This window comes from Aquila chrysaetos, chromosome Z, assembly GCF_900496995.4.
Source record: "Aquila chrysaetos chrysaetos chromosome Z, bAquChr1.4, whole genome shotgun sequence".
NCBI lineage: Eukaryota > Metazoa > Chordata > Aves > Accipitriformes > Accipitridae > Aquila > Aquila chrysaetos.
Genome location: NC_044030.1, coordinates 4,332,871 through 4,355,020, shown reverse-complemented (window position 1 = coordinate 4,355,020; position 22,150 = coordinate 4,332,871). Strand labels below are relative to the sequence as shown.

Sequence of the window (22,150 nt, the reverse complement as noted above, 5' to 3'; positions counted from 1 at the left end):
GAATGACTGCATGTTCTTTCTTTTGGACTGTAAACTTCCTTGGACAGGAACTATTGTTTACTATACTTTTGCACCACATCTTGCCCAATCTTTGGATCAGAGGTCTGTGGGTGACTGCACTCATCAAGTAATAAGGGAAGGGCAACAACTTATCATGCTCTCCCTGGCAAACCCAGTTCTAACAGGTTGCCCATAAACTGTGGTTTGGGAATCATTGTTCTAAGCTCACTTGTTTATTTAACATATTCCACACTTGTAGCCTAAGAATTATCTTCTCTTGACTATGCCAAGCATGATTTCAAGGCACAGTGGAGAATATTTATGTAACCATTTAATTTTTTAATGTTTTGTTTTTAGTATTAGTCTGCTTATTTGTATTTATATTTTCAAAAGACACTAATGCAACTAGGTTCCTTTGAAATCTTTGCTTATTTTCAGTACTGCTTGTAGGCTTATTTGGGCAGATTGCATCTTTTTAGTAAATCATTCTTTTTTGAGACGATACAATCCAGATTGCCTCTACCCTGAGGGCTTGTAAATTAAACCCCCCTACTACTACGTATATTCCCATGTGGCTTGAAATACTAGTAGAATATATAATACATTCACCCACAGTCAGTACATGACCAAGAAAAGAAAAAGGAGCAGGAAAGCACTAGCAAATTATGATAGTGCCTGGCAGATCCAGGACCTCAGCCCTCAGAAGATGAGAAGGCAACTGTTAGCTTGTGGTTAATTTCCAGAAGAAAATGACTAGCTGCTGAGTTATAGGTAAATAAGGGATTCAGTTATTAAAAAGACATGGGATGAATTTTTCAAAATGCATTACTGATCTTTTCAGTTTCTAATGATTTTAAGGAAGAGGTTTAAAGGTTGAGGTTGAGGATGCTTGACTTAAAGAGAACAACCACTTAATCCCTCAGACAGCATTTGTAGAGTCCCAAGTACTTTTGAATAACTTGCTCCTGTAGTTTAACAATAATGTCAAGATGGAGGCAGTACAGATATCAAATAGTGAAACAAATTACTGAAAGTGAATAAACAATTAAAGCAAGTATATTTTTTATTATACCTATCCTGGATTTAAAACTTGAGATTGAATTTTTCCTTCAATTTTATTATTTATAGTGGTTTAAAACATAAAGAAATTCTGTTGATTTATATGCGTTTATTCCATTCAAAAGAAAACTGAATTATAAAATACAAAATGTCATAAGCTGAAAACTGTATAAAAATGAAAAATATAACTCAATCTAAAAATATAACTCAGTTTGAAAATGAAAAGTATAAAGTACAGATGCAAAGAAAGACATCCCCCAATACTGTGTAATTTTGATTTTAAAACTACTGAAAAATTTTTGAAGTTTTAATCTTTCATGAGGCTTTCAAAATAAATATTGAGCCACTGTGTAAAACTTGAGTTCACACAATTTACAGCGCTAAAACCTTGTAGACATTATTTATTTCTGGTCAAGTTACTGTTAAGTGGTTTTGTTAAAGACTACACTCCCTAAAAATTCAAAGAACTTTCACATAGCCTATTATGTAAACACGTAACATGTCACTTAGTCTTCATATTAGTTATGGCATAAACTAGAATTGTTTTAGAGCATACCAATTTGGCTCCAAAAAGTTCTTGTTCCCTCTTTCAATCAAAAGCCTCTGGTTTGAGAAGATGGTGCCAAAGACATTGCTGTATTTATAATTTAGCAACTATACTAAATGTGAAGTTCACTCTAATTTTGTTGGCAGTTGCTACTATCACATGATAGAAACTATTCAATCAGTGTTTGGCTAAGAACAAATTTACTTTAACGAACCTGAGATAACCTTGGTTTAACTTAAAAATACCACTGATGGTATTTAGTTGTGTAGGGTAATCAAGAAGTAGTCAGCTTTTTAAAGTTCTATTTATGTCTTGGGTTGACTCCCAAGGTAAATTGTGGATGATTTCAGGGTTATTACTTAAAATAATCCAAACCAACAAAATAACATACTTCTCAAAACACAGGCTTAACTAATCTTCTTCCATTTCTGATATTGCAGTTATAATGCAATTTGTTATAATGTAATTTGTTAAAGTAGTACAGAAACTGAGGCCTGGTGTTAGTAATCAAAAGTAGTTTCATTTTGTAATAGCAGAAATGAAACTCTTTAGACTCTTCTTCTTGGAGTATGTTATTTTGAATATATGCTATTTTTGGACACTGCAGAAAAATGCAAATTCATAATGTTCTAATTTGGCCAGAAACTTGAACCCCAACAGATTAAACCACATGCTCATGCTACCAGCTTCTAAGATGCCAAATAGAAGAAAACACAGAGGTCTCTGTTTCTTGTGAAGAATGATGAACAAAGAGAACTTTTGATGTTTATTCTTCTGCACCCTAAAGAAAGAGGACTGTCCAAAATAGTGCTATTGTGGAATGATGCGACTAAGACAGAGGATTCAACCTTATAGTGACCTTTTCATCTTTCTTCAGCCCTGTATCAAATTCTTCCTACTGCTCTGCCTTTAAGAGATTTAGAAAACACTTCTTTAATGGTGTTTAAAGCTCTTATTGCCAGATAAAGAACAAAGACTATTCACACAATTAAATATTTATGATGCATTCCTAGCAATGCCCCTCATACATATGCCCCTCAAATCAATTGCCTACTCCAAAGTTACATTGCTTGAGAGCTTAATGCATAACACTGCGTGCAGGAAATACAAATTCTTAATTTGTAAGTAAATAATCAAGCTATCCCTCTTCCTATGCTTATATATGCTTTTAATATATTTCTGAGAAAAAACCTGTATTTAGAAAGAAGATAAATTTTCAACTGGCATATTGATATACAGATTTTATTAAGCACAAGGATTATTAAGCTAAATGCGTGTGTAGACAAACTTTTATTTCAGTATGTGCCCCTTTTAAAAGAAAACATTGCCTTCTTTACTAATTGCTTTCCAGCATCTTTTTAAAGAACAGGGAAACCAGGAACGAGGCAATGGTATTTCTTAATAAGACAGTAGAGGGAGCTCCTTAATAGGGCAATCAATTTCCTACCCGAGTCCCTCCGTTGCCATTCCTGAAGTTTCGACTGTGCAAGAGGTTAAAAGGAGATGAAATGCGAACATCGCCAGAATGAATCTTTCTTTAGCTGTGTTTCGCAGGCTAACAAAAGATAATTAACAAAACTATAATTTTCTATCGTGCTTTCTTTTTTTGAGAACAAAGGAGACTAATAGCTAAGTTCCTGTGGTCTGCCTTCCTTACTCCTAAATTAATACAAAATGACCCCTCAAAGCTTCAGCATGCATTTAAAGTGCCTTTTTGATACAATGCTGTGCAGTTTCAATTTTACTACAAATGCATCACACAAACATCTGTGACTCATCTATGCATGAAGATAAAAGGAGGGGTGGTCTAATGCAGGCTGAGAAGAGCCAAGAAAGAAAAGATCACTATATCCAGAATTTCTTTATAAGTAATTTTATGAGACAACATCAGAATTGGCATATATATCAGCCTTGGATTATAGTGCACAAAATGGATCTTCCAACTATTTTTCCATACAGTTCTTTCTGAAAGCAGTTAACCCAGTAAAATTGGATGTGCTCCATGTTTTACCACTCAGCTTATTTTCTTCGAACATATGTGTTTACTTCTCAAACTGAAACAGTAATCTTGCCATTGTCTTTTGTAATCCGTATTTGTAATAATGCAACATTGCTGACACTGCTAACAAACCACTGAGTTTACTGAGCAAAGGGGACTACTCTGACAACATCGCTTTGATAACACAGACCTTAGCAAGTACAGTTTTCATTAGTTCTATAGGAGCAGGACTAAAGGGGCTAATCTTTTTCTCTGCATGGGTATTTTGAAAATCCCTGCCCTGTTGTGTACCAAAGCACTTAAGCAAATACATAAAACTAAGCTTAAGTTAATTACTGATTATTTAAGTAAATGCTAACAGATTTTGCTGACTAGCAATGGTCTTAGAGTGGGGGCTTGAAATCAAATCTGTGCTCAGCAGATTGAAGTCTGATGAGTGACTCAATATTGAAATCTTTACTCAAGTTTAAATTCATAAAACAAAACCCCAATTCCACTAAAGTCAAAGGAAAAACTCCCTGTGACTTAAAAAGGATCAGGGTTTCTGACGCTGGCATCAGTAGAAGTTTTGCCTGAAGAGGGCTATGCAATGGACCCAAAAGTTTTTACAGAAAGGCTAATGTGAAGGAAAACAGACATTTGTATCTGTGGAATTTGTTGAGGTGTAAGATTTTTGACATTTCTGAAAACAAGCCTCTTCCTACAAATAAGAGAAGCAGAAGTATCAACTCCCCATCCCCCAGCTGGGGGAATTAAACCGATGCCCATCACTTTCTAATATCCCACCTCCAATATGGAGCTATTTTAGGACTCAACCTTTGAAGGAAGTCCTTTGTTCACCTAGAAAGATAAATATAAACTCTTTCTCTTTACCTGCACTGGTGCCAGCACCGGTTGTGAGGTCCCCACCCATCAGGCCACCTAGGGTGTTGAAATGAAATACTACAAATGAGCACAATAAATTGTAACAGGCAAACATTCAAAACATTTTCTCTAACTTCAGATGGCCTGCTCCAGTACCCACCACTGTTTTCCTCTGATTTTAATAGGCATCGGATTGGACCCATAGTCATAAAAGTGTAACGTTTAATTTTACCCGTATGAGACATTTGCCTTCCAAGGACAAAATTGGTACTACACAACATTTCATCATTTTATTTTCATACTTCCACAGCATATGAAAAATCAATTATATTTGAATGTTATGTATAGTAGTCCTTCATTTGAAAACTATCTTTCCTTCAGTATTAGTCAGAAAAGTAAAGGCTTCCACGTAGGATTGGGAGGAATAGTCTGAAGGTTCCTGGACAAGAATTTAACTCAGAAGCTGTAATATATATTTACATAGCTTTTAATTTTAATTTCCTCAGCCTTTCATAGACATTCACTGTAAGGATTTTTAAAACTTCTCTTTGCACTTGGGGACCTCAGATGGTTCTTTGAACCTGGTATACTTAAGGATCTTGATGTTCTTTTGGCCAGACAGATTGAATGAACTTAATCCTCATTTATCCTATTCAGAGGTGAGCCCTCATCATCACCAGAGCAAAGCCCAGCCTCTTGCTATACAAGGCACTCAAGTACAGAGCTCAACTAACATTTACCCATCAAGGAACTTGTGAATGCATAAATAATAATAAAGTCTGCATTTAGCCTCTAGACTGATGATTTAAGTAATGAGTGTCCTATTTTACTTGCTTCAACTTGTTTCAGTTGGCTACATTTTCTCCCCTGCCCCCTTAAGCTTTATGGTATAGTGAGTTCTTGCATGAATTAAGTAGACAAGCTGCCTTTTTATGAAACAGCAAATTGTCTGCCCTTTTATCCTTTATTGATTTCCTTTAATCTTAGTCAATATTCAGCTTTTTCTAGAACTTTTTTTTTTTTTTTTTTAATTTTCTAAATTGGGAATAGAAACCCCTTTGGCTCTTCTTTTGATTTTTCAACACAGCAATTTTGGACAAACTGTTATGACTGGTAAAAACAGAGTTCTTGTTTCTCAGAGTACAGTTTAAAGTGACCTAAGGCACAGAAGCAGCTGATAAAAGAGCATTTAAAGGGATGGGATTGAACAGAGCCTACCTGTGTTACCTGCACTCGGAGGCCGATGTGTCACGCCAGGAGACATGCTATTTCTTTGCAAAGAAGGATGAGCCAGCGGCAAAAGGTTGGGGTTTCCCAGTGAGCTGACTGGGTTACTGTATACCAAACTGTTGTGGTTGGACACTGGGATAGAAACTGGCATCTCAAAGTTTGGTGGTGGAACAGCCTGTACAAGCAAAAAAGGGAAACAAAGACAAGAATAGTACAGAAGCACAACAGCCTTCAAGTACAGTTACTCTATATTTAGTTGGAATATTTTGTAGTTGGTGGTTAAAATATTTACGCTCTCCCTCCTCCCCCAAGAGTCAAGAGAAGAGTTTCAAAAGAGTTACCAAGGCTTTTAAATATGGTATTTCAAATCATGAGTCCATCTTACTTTAATGCAGCTTGCACATTTACTTTGTAAGAACTGGAAAGATTTTTTCTTTTTCTTTTTTTTTTTTTTTTTTGTTTAAAACAAACCCCTGCTTTATGAGGCTTAATTTTCTTTTTCTTTCATTCCATGAAGTTGTAATTGTTCACTTGTGATATCTTAATCTAGTGTCACAGATGACTGCAAGATCAAAGGTACATGATTATGATGACTTCATCGCATGGATAAAAATTAGAAGGGGTGGAATGCAAAAGGGAAAGCTTTAATTTCAGCTTATGTTGCTTTAGCAACCAGAATGATCCCAAATCACGTTAAAGGCACCAACACAGTAAATTACTTTTTTTTTAAAGTTTCTATCTTAGCTTGGAGGGGCTTAAAAGAAACAAAGTTATACTCCGGGACAGGCAGCAAATACAAGAAGTTCAGATACACACCAGTCTTTGGGTTCTTTGTGTTTTGGTTTTTTTTTTTTTTTTTTTTGGGGGGGGGGGGGGTATGTGTTTGTTTTTTTTTGTTTTGTTTAGGTTTGGTTTGGTTTGGTTTTTTGGGGGGGTGGTGGTTTTTGGTGACACCTTTTCAATACACTGTTTTCATGCTTTAAGGCAGGATCCTCTCCTGAGCCAACTTCCTTTGCAAGAATCCCTTTCAAAAAAGAGCCAAATTATGGACCACTCTGACAGAGTGTGTGAGGGCATGTAGTACCTGATTCTCACTATGCTCCCAGAAAGCCCAACGCAGGTTTCCTTGGTTGGCTGGTGGGTTTGTTTGTTTGGGGTTTTCTTGGGTGGCAGTTGCCTGAATTTCTTTAAAATTTATGACTCTGGTGGCATTCAAATGCATTAGAACTCCATATTTAATTTACTTGTTTTCAGAATAATTAATTTCTTGCCTTTGTGAAGGGAAAGAAAACCTTTTCAGAATTACCTGACAGCATTTTATATATTCAAATACCTGAATGCAAATGAAGTACCCCTTAATTCGCCATTTAAAAATCTTATAAGCTTCAAGAGTCTAAACCCATCAAAAAATTCTTTAAACCAGCCTTGTAATAGCTTCAGAGGGAGGAAATCACAGATTTTAAATTTGTTGTTGGCAGCTGATAGTCCTGGTAAGTCTTCAAGTACCTAGAGGGAGTAAGTTGAGAGCTGGACACATAATCTGCTGTGTCAGGAAACAGAGGCACCCTGACCTTGTGCCATCCACATGTCCCTTCTCTGGCTGGCCAGAGCTGTTGGCTGTGCCCTGCGTATTACAGTGCTAGCCATCAAATTACAGTTATCCCTTAAGTTTCTTTTCTTTTTTTTTTTTTGTCCTCTCCCCTTCCTAGGCGCAGACATAATTTTGCTCTAAATATAGAGGAAACATTTTGCTTAACCACTGAAACACACAGCAAGATTTTAGTTCAGCGTATGATGTGAAGGATATGTTACACAAATGCCTCGGGACTTATTTCAAGGTGTTAATTTAGCGCTGAAACCCTCTACGTAGCTGTGGCCTGGTTTTGTGAGAGATGGCCGTAGCATAATGGCTGAGATCAGGTTGGGCGCTCGAGTGGATGGACCTGCTGGCATTGCTCCCCAGGTGGGAGGCTGCACGCTGGGACTCGCCTCCCTTTGCCGAGAAGCTGAAATGCACCCCAAGGGCCATATTCTTCCATAGAGTTGACTGGTTTAAGTAGAGTTGGGAAGGGGAGGAGAGGTGTCTTGGGAATCTACGTGTTCAGTGTGTAAGGAGCAAAACTATACTTGCTGCTAGGTCTGTGTAGGGATTCTGAAACATACTAATGTTTGTGTCTCACAAATAGAAAAAAGAGAATAAACGATTATGTGACGAAAAATGTAATTGCTGAAGTATGCTCTTTCAGGAGCAACCTTTTTATGCCTGCAGATGTGCTTACAGGTGAAGTCCAGCTCACTAGTTGCATGTGTCACTTGCCTGTCAAAGGAAAATTTACAAAGTACCTAGCACAAGGAGTACCAGCGTATGTCTTGACTGAGGTCTAGGGCCCTTGGAAATAGGTTCACATAGCATAATCTGAAACATCTTATCAGTCTGAAGGTATGTTTTGAAGCAAGACTTTCTCCTCACTGGTCACAGACGGACCCAAAGGGTTCCCAAATCCCGTGTAAGTCAGAAGTGCATGGCTGTTCCTGGAGCTCAAAATCAGCTGCTGCTGCTGGTTTCTGCCTTTTCAGAAGGTTTTAGCCAGTGAATTAACATGAGGAGAGATGACTTAGCTCCGCCTCCAGCCTGACATGAGACACAAATAAGCCAACATGGAGTCCCTTGTTATTGCAACGTTCAGGGCTGTGGTGGAGATCTCTCTGCCTGTTGGCTTTGAGCACATGATCCTGTCTGCTTGACTGCCAGCCCATCTCAGATGATTGAGTATCACCCACCAGGGAGCACTTTGCACAATGTCTTCTTCACCTCTGTCATGAGATCTGCAAACTCTGCCCTCCGAGCCTGGGTGGACATCAGTACTGCCTCTATTTTCTTAACTTCTCTTCCTAATCCAAACTTCTATTGAGTTATCTAAACTAAAGCACGGGTACAAATGCAAGTCTGAAGGTCTTGCTAATCCTCAACAGGCTTGTCTGCTTTCATCATTACACTCTGTCTTTCTTCCATGTACAAACCAAACCCTTCAAGGGCTGGAATCTTCTTTTTCTATGTTAGCACAGCACAAAAGAGCTCCAGTCTTGGTTGCTCTTGTGGCTGCCAGTCTCTCTAGTCATCACTGAAATATAAAAACATTGCTGAAACAGTTACTTAGCTTTCATTTTGTCATTTTAAATATATTTTTTTAAACTAATTAAATTATTTTCTTAATTTCTGTAGCAATGGTTTCATATTCACTATTTTACCTACTATCTGGATATACTTACATCTATTTACAGAGTACTTCATAGGCAATTTTATCAGGGCAAAGTCAGTTTACTCTCTGCTTTGCAGCACAATACACACTATGTCTGGAATATAGTAGTTTTTATTTCTTCTCCTCAGTAGTGAAAGGTTAGAAAGAGAAGTTTGTCAGGATAAGCACCACTATTAAACAGTAAGTCCCCAGCTACAGTTTTGCTCTGGTTGCCCAAATTTTGTTACAGTCTTATATTTATTTCACCAAGAACTGCAGCCTCCTGCAGATTCCCTAGTCATTCTTGGTGGTAAGTCACGGGGCATATCTATTCCAGCTAGGCCTGGTGGACTTTAAAGCTTATGATGCACTTGCGTAATATCTATATTAGTAAATCAAACTTGCCTAGAAACTGAGGCCATCTGAGGCCACAAAGCAGTCCATGTCCATACTATTAAGCTTTCTCAACCTCAAAAACATCATGACTACATATAAACTGACAATTGGGAATTGTTCCTGGCCTGGGCTAACTACCAAACAGAGCTAAGAAATTGTCTGGGAGAGCATTATTTGGCCAGTGCCAAAAGCATGCCAGGGACTGTTCAAACAATTCAGGGCAGAGATAAGCACCTCCCGCTGCCTCGGTATGTTCTTTGCCATTTGCTAATTTACTAACATAGATGAAGCCTTACTCTAACGTGTACACAGCTTGCCACATTTTGCCTTTTTTTTTTTTTTTTCCCTCTGTCTTTTCACCTTTGGACACAATTGCCAAAGAGGGCAGATGGCTCACCTAGGAGGATACTGCCAGTGTGCAGCACACACTGTGTCAGCCGTGTGCTCCACAAGCTGTGGTACGTTGTGCAAAGCAAAGTGTTGGGGACTCACACCCCTTGGAAATTAATGGACCAAACATTCTGTGTTAAATATTGCTTTTATCCCTCCCATGTTCAACCAGGCCTTCATTTATTTAGAGACAGAGATACTTATAGCTCCCTTCTAGTGGACTATTTCTGTCTCCTCTGCTTTCATCACTCTTATGAAAACTACAAATAAATGTCTAATTATTATCAGATGTTTTAGAACAATATAAATACTTATCCCCAGAAAATTATCTGAGGAAACATTATTGGCCTTAGCTGTTAGGAGCAAAAGCCAATTTTGTTTTCATTTGGCAGCAGCTTTATTCTGTTACAAGACCAGGCACAGGCATTGCATTGTTTTATATATTTTGTAAGTAGTGATTTAATGACTTGACTTGGTGACTTTTTGTTCAATTTTGCTTTCTTCCCCCCAACTTTCTTGGCTACATTTGATGATCACAAGTAAATGAATGTAACTTCCCTGAATTCCCTGAAGTTATACTGATTTGCACAGTTAAGGAAATTATCGTATACACTATAATATATAATACATATATATAAAAACATATATTAGATTTGCAAATTTCCATTATGCACTAGCTTTGAGCTCTATCTTGCTCATTACATCTTGGCTTATGCCAAGAGAAGGAGCTCCTGTTGCATTAGGGGAGAACATCTACTGATTCTTCCTTTTGTGGTAAGCAGCTTGATGGAGCACACAGGCCTTGAGCTCTGCATGTGAAGTATTCAAAGAAGGGATATCCTGTCTTACATGAAAAGAAATGCTAACATTTTGCAGTTCTGTATCTCTGAAGCATCTCTGAAGTAATTTCACAAAAAGATAATACACTGCACCTTGTAACACCCCTGCAAGGTAGGAAGTTACATGATACCCAAAATACAGCTCAGGAAACCAAGTTAATCACCATGTTAATAGCTGAAGTAGGACTATATTTGACATCAAAAGGTTAAATTTAATGAAATAAACCAGAGAAAGTCCATTGATTTTGGGGAGGACAAAAGTGATGTACCATGTTTAGATTAAGTGTGTTGTTTCTAATTCCTAAAACTTTCCTAGTTTTATAGAAAGGATCATTTTCCCAAATGCTTATGGACATAAAGAAAGTGATAGAACTCACTACCACAGGAATGACTTTTTTTCCAAGGGTTTTTTTCATGTCTTAAGATTTCAAATGATTATAACATGTGCTGCTTTGTTGGAACAAAAACAGGTAGCATGAGAGAAACAGAGGATCTGAAGGACCATCCCAAACACAATTTTTAAGGTAGCTTGTTTAAATACTATCTGATTGAAAATTCCGTCACTTTGATTTGAACAAGCCAAAAGGTCATCCTTGAAAGAAAGGAATGGCAATTGCTAAGATTTTGACGTGAAAAAGGGTTAAGCATTCCAGCTTATAACGGTCACCCTAAATGTTGCAGTCATCGTTTGTCAAACTGAGTTCCATCTTGAGCAACCAAATTCATGGTGACAGCTTTAGAGCTTTTTTTTTCTGAGAAAAACAGCTATGCAAAAGAAGCGAATAAAAAGGGAGCTAATAAAAGATGGAATGTATATGTATTCCTATCTGATATTTTATATACATGTTGGGCATCCTTAACCAGCCATTCCAAATACTAATTTATCAAATTTGGTGCCATTCTGGTCTCTAGGAAAATCTTTATTATTTAAATTTTTTTTTGTAAAAATACGTTTGCCATGATGTGAGAATTTCTTCAAATTTTAATTAACTTGAGTGAAAAGCTTTCTGCTGAGAATTAATGGAAAGAACAGCTACACTGCATGAGGCAGAATCTGAGCATCCTTAAGAGGTATCCTCGGCTTAGGTATCAGATTTTGTATGCACAATTGACTAGCACTACAGAAGAGACTTTGCTCATTCTGGGTATACAGACATCCTTTTTGGCAGCTAACCATGCAAACTACTTGTGGGAATGAGGAATGAACACATCCAAATGATCTCTTTTAGAAGCAAGCAGTTACCTATGCAAATTCAGATGCTTCTTTGGACCTGGGCAAATCTTTGATTTGCTATTTTCTCTTGCACGCACATTTGGAAGAAGGGCCAAATATAACCTCCAAACCTCCACATTCTTTTTGTTGGCTTAAAAAATGTAATATCAAACATAATGACAAAGTATTCTCCCCTTGTATGTCTTGTGCAAACAAAATAGCACATGCAGAGTTATTTCTCTTAGATATCTGGCAAGGCATATGACCGATGGTTAGAAATCTTGACTTGGTTAAAACAAAATTTAGCTCATGTTAAAGCATTAAAGAAATGCTGATGAGGTCAAAGCAAATTCTCTGATAAAGCTGTAAAATCACCCCAACACACAAACATGTCTGAATCCTACCATTAGGCTCTCATGCAGTCTGTTTCTCTGCAGCGAGCAAGTAGCTGTAACCCTTCAGTGCTGCAACTGAGTTTAGCAGAGACACTTGAGAACTGAAGTGACACGCACAGAACACACTAATTACTATATATAAAGGAATTTCAGTTCTACATCGTTTTTTCTATATCACCACAGAAAGTATTCTGTGGGTTTGTTAGCCTGTCCACAAAGAAACATTTCCATCGTTATTTTTTAGATATAATTTAGGCGAGTGGTGTGGTAAAACAGTTCTGTAAATCAAGTGAATATAATGTATATATGTATATTTCACTTCCTTCTGTAGGTTTCACCTATAGTAGGCTTTGTCTGTGTGTCAGAGGTAGAGACTTGGAAGAAAAATATGTTGTGTGAAATTTTCTGACCACAGTGTTTAATTATATATTGGGCTATTAAAGCCTGTTTCCAGCTGAAATGTTTTCCTTAAGAAGCCAGAACTGAAAGGGTTATGGTTTGTTACTGCAGCAGTTATCAGCAGACAGCCATCTAACCTTTGGTACTTACAGGTATTTTATGGCTCTTGATCATATTATCAAATTCTTCATTAATTTTTTTGTATTTTTCTTCAGTGCGTGGGGTGAGAGCGTAAGAGGAGTCAGGATCGGGGCTTTCACAACCTTTGTTTTCTTTCTTGTTCAATGCCTGCCAGGTTCAGAGAAATATCAAAAAGTAAAAAAAATGAAAGGGAGCTTAGAGTACTTACACATAATCTTTGCCTGCTGATCATTAGATCAATATCTTCATTAATTTTTCTGTACTTGTCCTCAGACTCAGGGCTGTGACCTACTGAATCGTCTGCATCGGGGTCTGGACTGTCACAGCCATTAAGTCCTTTCTTTCTCAATGTCTGAAATACATAATTTGGAAAGTTCAATCCTTGGCACAAGCTGCAAGAAAGACTCAGCAGTGTTACAGTAACACAAACAGCCCAGCAGTGGAAGGTTTTACACTACGCTTTAGGGAAAGAAAGTGATTAGGGATCCACATCGATGCTGTAGGTCTCCAATTATGAGCGGCAAGAGAGGACCATACAGACCTCTTTCTTCTGAAACTGGAATCGGTCAATAAAGAATGCAGATGGCAATCTGGCAAAGTGCCTGATAGTAGCCCCCCCCAACCATGTCCGATAGCATTAAGAGGTTAAGATACCCACCCAGAATGCGATTTATTTTAAGATATTTATCCATTTGAAATGAATGAACATTAAAAGCAAAGGACATGTACTGTTCACAGTGGAATACCCCAGTGTTTTCCTTTTCTCTAAATAAAGATACAGGAGAAAGAAATTAAAAAAAACAACCAACAAACCTGCAACAAAGAAAGAGGAGTACCTAAACTGAATTCTGGCTTTGAATTAGATATAGGGTATGACATTAGCAATGCCCCGCCATTCCTAAGTGTATGCTTTTGACAGGACAAGAGGGAGGACAGAGTTGCTAATGTGGCTGTGAAATACCGATTAAGAGCTTGTAGACATGGTGTTTACTTTTTATTGACTCCAGTTACAGTGCTACAAATGCACAGTGCTGAAGCTTAATGTACAGGAAAAAGCACTGCTATAACTCGCTTAGTGAAAAGTCAAACCAGATGAATTTCAGGTTCAGCAGCTCAAATCAACCTTCACAATCATGATCATCATCACCAAGATAAATAATGGAGATAAAAAAGCTTAAAAACAGAGTGAGATCAGTAGCTAACAATTCAGAATGGTTGGCTGGCCTCAAATAGGTTTTAACTGATCTACCCTGACAGATCACCAAAGAACACTCATTAAGGGAAAAGAATATGAGAAACAAGTCTTTGTGGACTCCCCAAGTACAAGCAATAGTACACAAAGTCAATATTTGTAAGATTTCTCAAATTCAGCTTGAAGAATGTCTCAGTCAAAAACTCTTCAGAGAGTCCATTTGGCTGTCTATAAACTTTATTAGACAGCTTGCAGTTAATTCTGAGTTGCAACCTGGCTAAGCAATCTGAGTTACAACATATAGATCACATAGCACTTGTGTTAATAAGTGGCTATGCTTGTGCTGTGTATTAGTGTGGGATACTCTAACTGGTTTCTTTTTGCCTTCTCAGAATGGCTGCCTCTAATCTGAGCTTTTTGTTCCTTTTGGAAAAGTACATCTCCTAATAATTTTCTTTATGGGAATGCCCAGTTTACCACCATTAAATCCCTCAAGTATTATAATGTCATACCTTGTTACTGTAGTATTGTATTTATTTAATAAAAATTAGACTTCATTTTCTGCATTTTACCTGAGACTTAAGAACAGAGCCCTCTGATTCCTGCAAAAGCTATAAAGCTGTTCTCCTTGTGGAGACACACCCCCTGAACCTCACATTTTCATCAAGTCAGCAAAGTGATGGCGATCTGCCCTAATAGATCCGAACCTTCCAAACTCATGTTGTGGACCTCTGAAACAGATTTAGGCAACTTTGGAAAGCTGGCTCAATGTAGATCTTTCTTTTTAAACCTCGTATCTATACAGACTTCACGTCTAATCCCACGAGCTACTACTGACACACAGACAAAACTATAAATCCATTGGAATCAAACCTTAGGAAGCTAAAACAACATGAATGATTCTCTACACTTCTTCTCCACTCCCTCTTATCTCTCTTTTATCTTTTAAATGTTAACTAGCAGAACAGATATAGTCGTGTATGATTTGTACTGCTACTAGGTTGAAACAAGCCAATTATAAAGAGGGTTTTTGCAATCAGCTGTTGTTTGATAGATTCAATAGATACAATATGAGATATTAAAAGTGAAATTTCTCTTTTTACATCTGACTAACTAATCTCAATTAATGTTCAACTCTCATGTAAGTCCAAAAGAGTTGTCTTCTGAATACATAAAATATTCTGTTTTCAAGATGCATTGGATCAAGCTGGCCAGACATGAAACCCAGATCAGCACTCTTGGGACCTTTTCTTGAGCTCATCTGAGTCACTGATGGAGACCTGCTAATTCACGTGGAGTCTCTGAGGAATGATGCTGATGTGAGCTGGATTGGACGGCATTCTCAACTCCAAGCTTTGAGATGACAGTCCAGCTCCTCTATTTACAAATGGAAATGACCTCTTTTTTACCCAGAGGTCAACACAGCTGCAACTGAATGGGCATAGGTGAGGAAAGGTAGCTGCACAATTGTTATCCTACCAGACAACCCAGATCAAGAGCAACATGAAGAGACAAGAGGGGGAATGTTTTGCCACTTCTTTGAATCTTTTCCTCTCCCATCATTCCCAAATCCTTGTCTGCTGCATTCACATGGCTGTGTCTGGGTGAAAGAAGATCCACCTTGTCCTCAGCACACTCACAATGCCCTAAAGCTCTGCGACTGTCTACTTAGCACTCATATAAAATAGTCACTTCTATGGTTTGTAGAGGTGCAAGAATGCACTGCCATCTTTCAGTTGTTCAGAGGAGGAAAGGCAATGTAACCCAATGCATGTCTTGCAGCAGTCTCTGAAAAGAGACCAGATTCCCTCCCAACATAGTAATGTTTTTATTTTCATACATTTTTTTTCATACCCTTAGAAAGCAGGTTGCTGTGGCACCAGGCAGAGAATAAGCAAGCTCTATTTTGACCAGAAAAGCCAAAGACCAAATTTAGTAAAATCATGTTGGTATTGCACCCAAAATTAACTTCAGCCCTAAAGAGTAGAGGCAAACTTTTCCCTTACAAACACCATCAATCTGTGTGTTTGGATGGTATCTTGGCTGACATGGCTAATCAAGCTCACTAATGCAGTGCACTTTTTCCCTGTCCCTTGTCCTGCCTCCCCCACCCCCCCCCCCAAAAAAAAAAAAAAAAAAAAAAAAAAAGAATGTGCTTCAATGAGTTGTGGTAAGGTTAGGCAACAGAAGTTTTCACAAGTGTGCTGCAGTCAGAGGCACAGATCCTAGCTTTGTGAGTGCTGGAACTAATGCCTGGTTGCCTGTGAATTGCATTTTGGGGTAAAGTGCAATATCCAGAGAAGCTTTCCTGTGGCTGGGTCTTTTGGGGCTTCTTGTGCCCCCTATCCATCTTTCTGCTGATTCTTTGTTGCTTCTGTGTGTAAGGACTCATGCTGCAACACTGCCTTCAGCTGGGTGTCTTTTCTGGGAGTAATTTCTGGTTCTCTTTTTCTGCACAAGAACACATAATTTTAATGAAACTTGTTGGAATTTCATTGTCTGTGAGACCCCTCCTTTGTGCCAGAGTTGCTTGGCACTGAATAAAAAATGAAGAAATTACAAGGCAAAAGACAGGAGAACAGACTGGTAGACTGCACAGGCACATGAACACACTCACTCACATACACAGTTCTCTGGGGAGGAGAGCAGACTGAAAGTGACACACTTATCCTCTGCACTAAGGTCCTGGGTGGTATTCAGGACAAATATAATGATCCTCAGTATCTTAGCATTATCTCTTGCTTCTCAACACGCCGGCTACAGTTTTGCCTATTCTATTGCCTTGTTTGTAACTTTATTCTCCTCCACATCATTACGTACCACATTATACTTCCCATAAAGGTCCTTTATTGTTGTCCTTACACAACACAACACAACACAACACAAGTTGGTACAGCACAACTAGAAGGGGCACAGACCAGTATCTAACTGATGCATCCTTATTCAGAAGCTCTCTGGACTCCATGTCAATTTTTCCTCTTTTTTGCTCTCTGTCACCTCTTGAAAGCAGAGGCTGGTTCTGGATATTGGAGACGACTGGAGTCATTACGAAGACCAACTGGGTTTCAGCAGGCTAGAGTCTTTGACCCAGTCTTGCAGTGATTTAGAAACCATTTTTCTTACCATGTTAAGCTGTCATAGCCTCTTACAAACCCTGGAAAATAGCCAGACCTATCGCATCCTCTTGGAGATTAGCTAGTTTCCAAAGCTTTAATGACTATTCAGGGAATTTTTAAGAGGATAAAATTACACAATTGTATAGTGCATTGCATTCTAGAGAACCCCAAGCCAGATTTCAGTTATTTTTAAAGAAAATAAGCCATTTTTGAACTACGGAAGCTCCGCTTCTTCCAAGCAATTAAACAAGTAATTATATTGGACTCCAATAACCTAAAATCAGCCAAGGCATTTGAAAAACAAAATGGTTAAAGGAAAACAACCTTTGGCTGAAATCTCATATGCCAGCAATTTAGCCTAAATCCTGCTCTATAAATCTCAGAGGAGAAGTGCTGACTTAGTGACATACTGGCTGCTGTAAAATGAAGTATAAACAACTATTTACTTTCATTTCATGCAAAATTTATCATCACTACAAAAGCACAAAAGAAAATATGGCACTAACAGCCAGGTCTGATTTTATCAAGGCAATGGAAATCATTGCAATTTGAAGGCTTTTGAGGAGGAAAAGCCTTTCATTTTCGTAATCCAGTCTCTGTTTCTGCAGTATTATCCTCTTCTTTTAGCATTTTTTTAACAGGAAGAGTGGGGAAGGTTAGAAATTAATTTGTTTTTCATCCTATCGTTTCATTTGCTCATCTTTGTAGAGGGGTATCTCCTTTCTTCTTAATAAGTTCATCTGCTGTGGAACTGCTCCTCACAACACTGCAGGGCTTGAGAAGCCACAGATATCTGGTCTTGGAAATGCTCACAATATAGCTGCCCAATTAAAAAGACCAGGTCAGTCAATAAGGTCCCCAAAAGGTTCAGACCAGCCCACTCTGTTTCATTTTGATATCCTCTGCAAAAAAGACTGAACTATTGCAAGGTTAATCACTATCTTCATTTGTGTAATAAAATGTGTGATCTCACTGGTTCTTCATCTGTAATCAAAATTTACAGTATGGAAAAATTCAGAATTACAGGTCTAGTTCTACAAATTCCTGTATCTGTTATGTTGTCTAGAAGCCACCACAATGATCTCTAACTGATAACCCCACTAGCGACCATGACAATCCACAGAGTTGTAATTTGGTAAATTATATTCCACTCTCAGAAGACATAAACCACAAGTGCCCTCCATCTTCCACTATCACTTTCTTTCCTGTATCTGGATGGGATAAATCTTTTAGCCACAAATGAAAAATGGTTTGGTGTCTCTTTTGCTCACTGGAGCTACATATCTACGTGGCAAGGCAGACAATAGCCAATTACAAAGGAATGATATGCTATTGTGTTCAACTGCTTTATTATTTATAGCCATTCCAAAGAACATGGCCAAATTTATGGAGGCCCCCAAAAAAGCAGAAAATATTTAGATCATGGGCCTGATTCATTTAAGCTTCAGTTTGCTCTCTGTGCAACAGAAACATTAAAGTTAGAAAGTGTTGAGTGAAGACAACCTTCACTCTCTTCTCCTGCACAGTTATATAATGGTGAAATTTTATGATGAAATTGCACGATACAATGTATGGTGTAATCAAGTAATGAAAGGTTCTAGTGAAATGAAAAACACAAAGAGGAAGAGATAGGTTGCTATGGGAACCACCCATCTGAATTCCCTGACTTCTGTGTAACTAAAATCTCAAATTTTATGTTCCATTAATGTAGAGTTCTTAGATTTTTACATTTAATAATGAACATAAACTAGTATGCTGGTACTAATGTACTTTAATTGTGTATTTAGGAGAATCAGATAAAACATTATTATACTTACTGTTATCTAACAAGCTCCAGACAAAAAAAAAAAATGTATACCAGTAACACAGAAAAATGGAACATTTATTACCTCTTTTGTATAAATCATAAAATGCTTTTGTGGTTTATACTCTTTTTGAAATAAGCTACAGGGCTTATATAATAGCTGAAGCTCTATAACCACATGTTAACCTTTTTGTTACTATTTTATTTTCACCGAAGTTTCAAAGAAAAAAAAATTTCCATTGTTTGGTCCTGTATGTCTGTCTTCTTCAAATGAATACACGAGTGTGCTTTTCACAACAATACACCAACCCCTCTGCTTGGATTTGACACTTATTTTTGCATGCCAAGTGATTATTCTCTCCCCCTTCAAGTACCTTCTCTAATCACACCTCTTGTGAAACCAAACAATGCCGACACCCTTCGCCAGCAACATCTGCTGCTCTTTGCTTACGAACGATCGACCGGCGTGTTACGAATGCTTATACGTGTGTGCCGCAAGCTCATCAGGACACGAGGTTTCTACCTGCTTCCCGAGTTCCGTCTATTCCACTCACGCTCTTGACGTGTGCCAAGGCCCATCTACAGTATTTTGTAATACGAGCGTAAAAACAAACGAATCCGTGTTTTCCCGAAAGGGCGCTGGGGCAGCGCGATTTTTTGCTTCTCTGCTCCCCATCGCTGTGCTACGTGCCTTGGGCACGGGGGAGCTTCGCAAGGCGGCGCGCCCGCTGCAGCCCCAGAGCCGGGGCGACGCACAGCCCTCCGGAGGAGCAGCCCGTTCGCTCCGACCTTGCCGTCCGCGGCAGGACCTCACCGCGCCGTCCTGCCGCCTCTCCGCAGCGGGTCTCCTGCGCCCGTAGGAGAGAGCACACCTTGCCGTGCCCGGGGTACCCCTCTGGAGAGGCGGTGAGGCTGGAGATGGGGGGATGGCAGAGGGCTGCTCTCCGCAAGAGGCCAAGCACAATCCCTTCCTTTAATGTTCAATCTTACCCGCTCGCCAGCGCTCTTCTATTTGGTATTGACTTAAATTACCCAGGCAAGTTTGGCTTTGTAAGTATAAATAGGAGTAGGATATGTCAGATGCGAGATCTCATAGCAGCTAATCTAAACCATGTATCTTTCTGGATTTTCTCAGAAAGAAACAAAAGTGAATCACACGAAGACACCGGCATTAAAGCTTTGTATTAAAATTTCTGGTAACGCACGCAACTAAGCTTACACCCTCCTATGTTCACAATTGTTTCACGGGACACACGAAAGGCTTCTGTCTATCACCGCGCTTGTAGACTGTTTTGTTTTTTTAAAAAAAGAATTTCACTCTGAATGATTCCCGAGGTTCTAAGTAAGGATACTTCTTCATCCTTCAGGCTTATTCCCGTCTGTCGTCGTGGCGCAAAAGGTCTGAAAACCCCACAAATCCCCCCCCGCGCACACCCCCCCCCCCCGGCCAGCTGACGTACGATTCCTACGCCAACCCTCAATGGAAGGGATCGCGTTTCCCCGGCCTTGACAGAGGAGACGGGCAGCAGAGAACCCGTCCGAGATCCCGGGAATCCACGGGGGGAGCGGAGCATCAAGTGACTGGCGGCACCGGCCGGCGCGATGCGGCCGCAGCCCGGCGGGGAGCACGGTCCCCGTCCCGGCCGCAGCAATGCCACGCATCCCCGCCATCCCCACCTGTCAGCGCCGGCACCTGCTGCCCCATGGCCATAGATGGCTGTCCCCAAGGCCGCGGCGCTGATTGGGGACACGCTACGCTCCCGGACACGCCGGCCAACCCGTTTGGGTTTGGGTTTTTTTTTTTTTTTTTTTTTGGTTGGTTGTTTTTTTTGGGGGGGGGGGGGGGGGGGAAGGGGAGTGGGGTTGGGTTTTTCTTCACCGGTGCTGCTGTCACACTTCTTGGCTCTCATGTGGTTGCAGCCTACAGGAAGACGGCACTTGCGCTTTACAGATATTTATACATAAATACATGTGTATATATATATCTCTATACATATATTTATACATACGCGTACACACCCTCTACTAGATCACTTCTCAGCACCTTTTTGTTCAAGTCTAGAGGGATTTTTTAGAAGTCTTCACGCATAGGCATGACCAGCCTCTGTTTGCTATGATACAGTATAACACCGGCTTAATGTTGCTGGTGTGTTGGATTAGTAGAGACAAAAAAAGGGATGTGCTTTTCCAACAAGATTGGCATTTCCTAAATAATGAATTCACGTGTGGGATTAACCGGAGTTGTTAAGATTAGTGACATAAATGCTATGCTGACCTAGTTGTGATTACAGCTTCTGATGAAATCACCTCCACAGATATGTGAGATTTAAAAAGAAAAAAAAAAAATCAGCCTTGGACAAACAAAATTCCTTTCAAGCTTTTTTCAAAATTTACTCTACTGTCAAATGCACCCTCTACACCCAAAGGCTGTGTTAAAATGAAACTTCTGTGCAGCTGTTTTTTAAACCTGTACTTTGAAAAGAGAGTCAAATTCTGCTCTGTTGTGTTAAAAAAACCTGACAACTTCCCAGACACTGGCTGTCAGTGCCTCCTGCACAAAATTAGCAGGTTATTTACTTAGATTAGAGCTATTCTCAGGAAACTTGTGTTTAGGGACGGAATAATTATCACCACTCTTTGAGCACCCCAATGATTATAACCCCTTACTGAGGGTTCAAAGGCACTGTTTTTGAGTAATGGAAATACAGAAGATGTAGGTAAGGGCAGAAAACATCAGCTTGCTCTCCTGTTCTTCCCACCACTCTTTAGGCATGCTGCCCTGCCCATAAATGTGTGCTTTCTTCTGCAGAATGAAGGCTAGCACCACTGCCTAGTGGCAAATACCTCGTTTTCCATCCTCTAACTTGGAAGGTGGATTTACAGAAAATAGACTTCCACTATCTCTCAAGACTCAGTATTTGTAGAACGACTCCATAAAGACAAAACAACCATATTCTGGCTCGTTCAACTAGTTTACTGGCAGGAGCACCACCAGTCTGCAAGCAGACCCAGTCTGCCAAGGGGTGCAAAAAGGGACTAAAGCCAAAACAGATGCATCTCTGACTCGCCTCTTGCCCCTTGGCCCCAGCATAATATAAAAGTCCATTATACCCTTTACTGATTTTTCAAAACCGTTAAAGTGTATGAAGTATTTAAATGGCCAGGTTTTTTCCTAAGCTTTATTGAGCATATTTAAAATAGAAGAAGATATTGGAGAGACATAGTGTATTTGATTTGTACTATGTTTTGCTGCCAGACACAGAAAGTATATGAATGGAAAAATAAACTTTACAGTAGTTCAGCAGAATCATCTGAGCTTCTTTGGGG

The 22,150-nt window shown here is 39.2% G+C and overlaps 1 protein-coding gene across 19 annotated transcripts in view; it reads right to left on the bottom strand.

Annotated features, from left to right (window-relative positions):
* Nucleotides 1-22,150, bottom strand: part of MEF2C (myocyte enhancer factor 2C) — a 141,860-nt gene that overhangs the window by 25,630 nt on the left and 94,080 nt on the right. For 13 of the 19 annotated variants that reach the window (XM_041121021.1, XM_030004624.2, XM_030004625.2 and 10 more), the window contains 3 exons: nt 12,920-13,063; nt 5,688-5,874; nt 4,479-4,526 (listed from right to left, as the gene is read on the bottom strand). In XM_041121021.1, the coding sequence (XP_040976955.1) occupies nt 4,479-4,526; nt 5,688-5,874; nt 12,920-13,063 (379 nt within the window). Of the gene's footprint in view, nt 1-4,478; nt 4,527-5,687; nt 5,875-12,720; nt 12,859-12,919; nt 13,064-22,150 lie in introns of all 19 variants that reach the window. The other 6 variants (XM_030004632.2, XM_030004634.2, XM_030004638.2 and 3 more) reach the window with 3 other exon arrangements.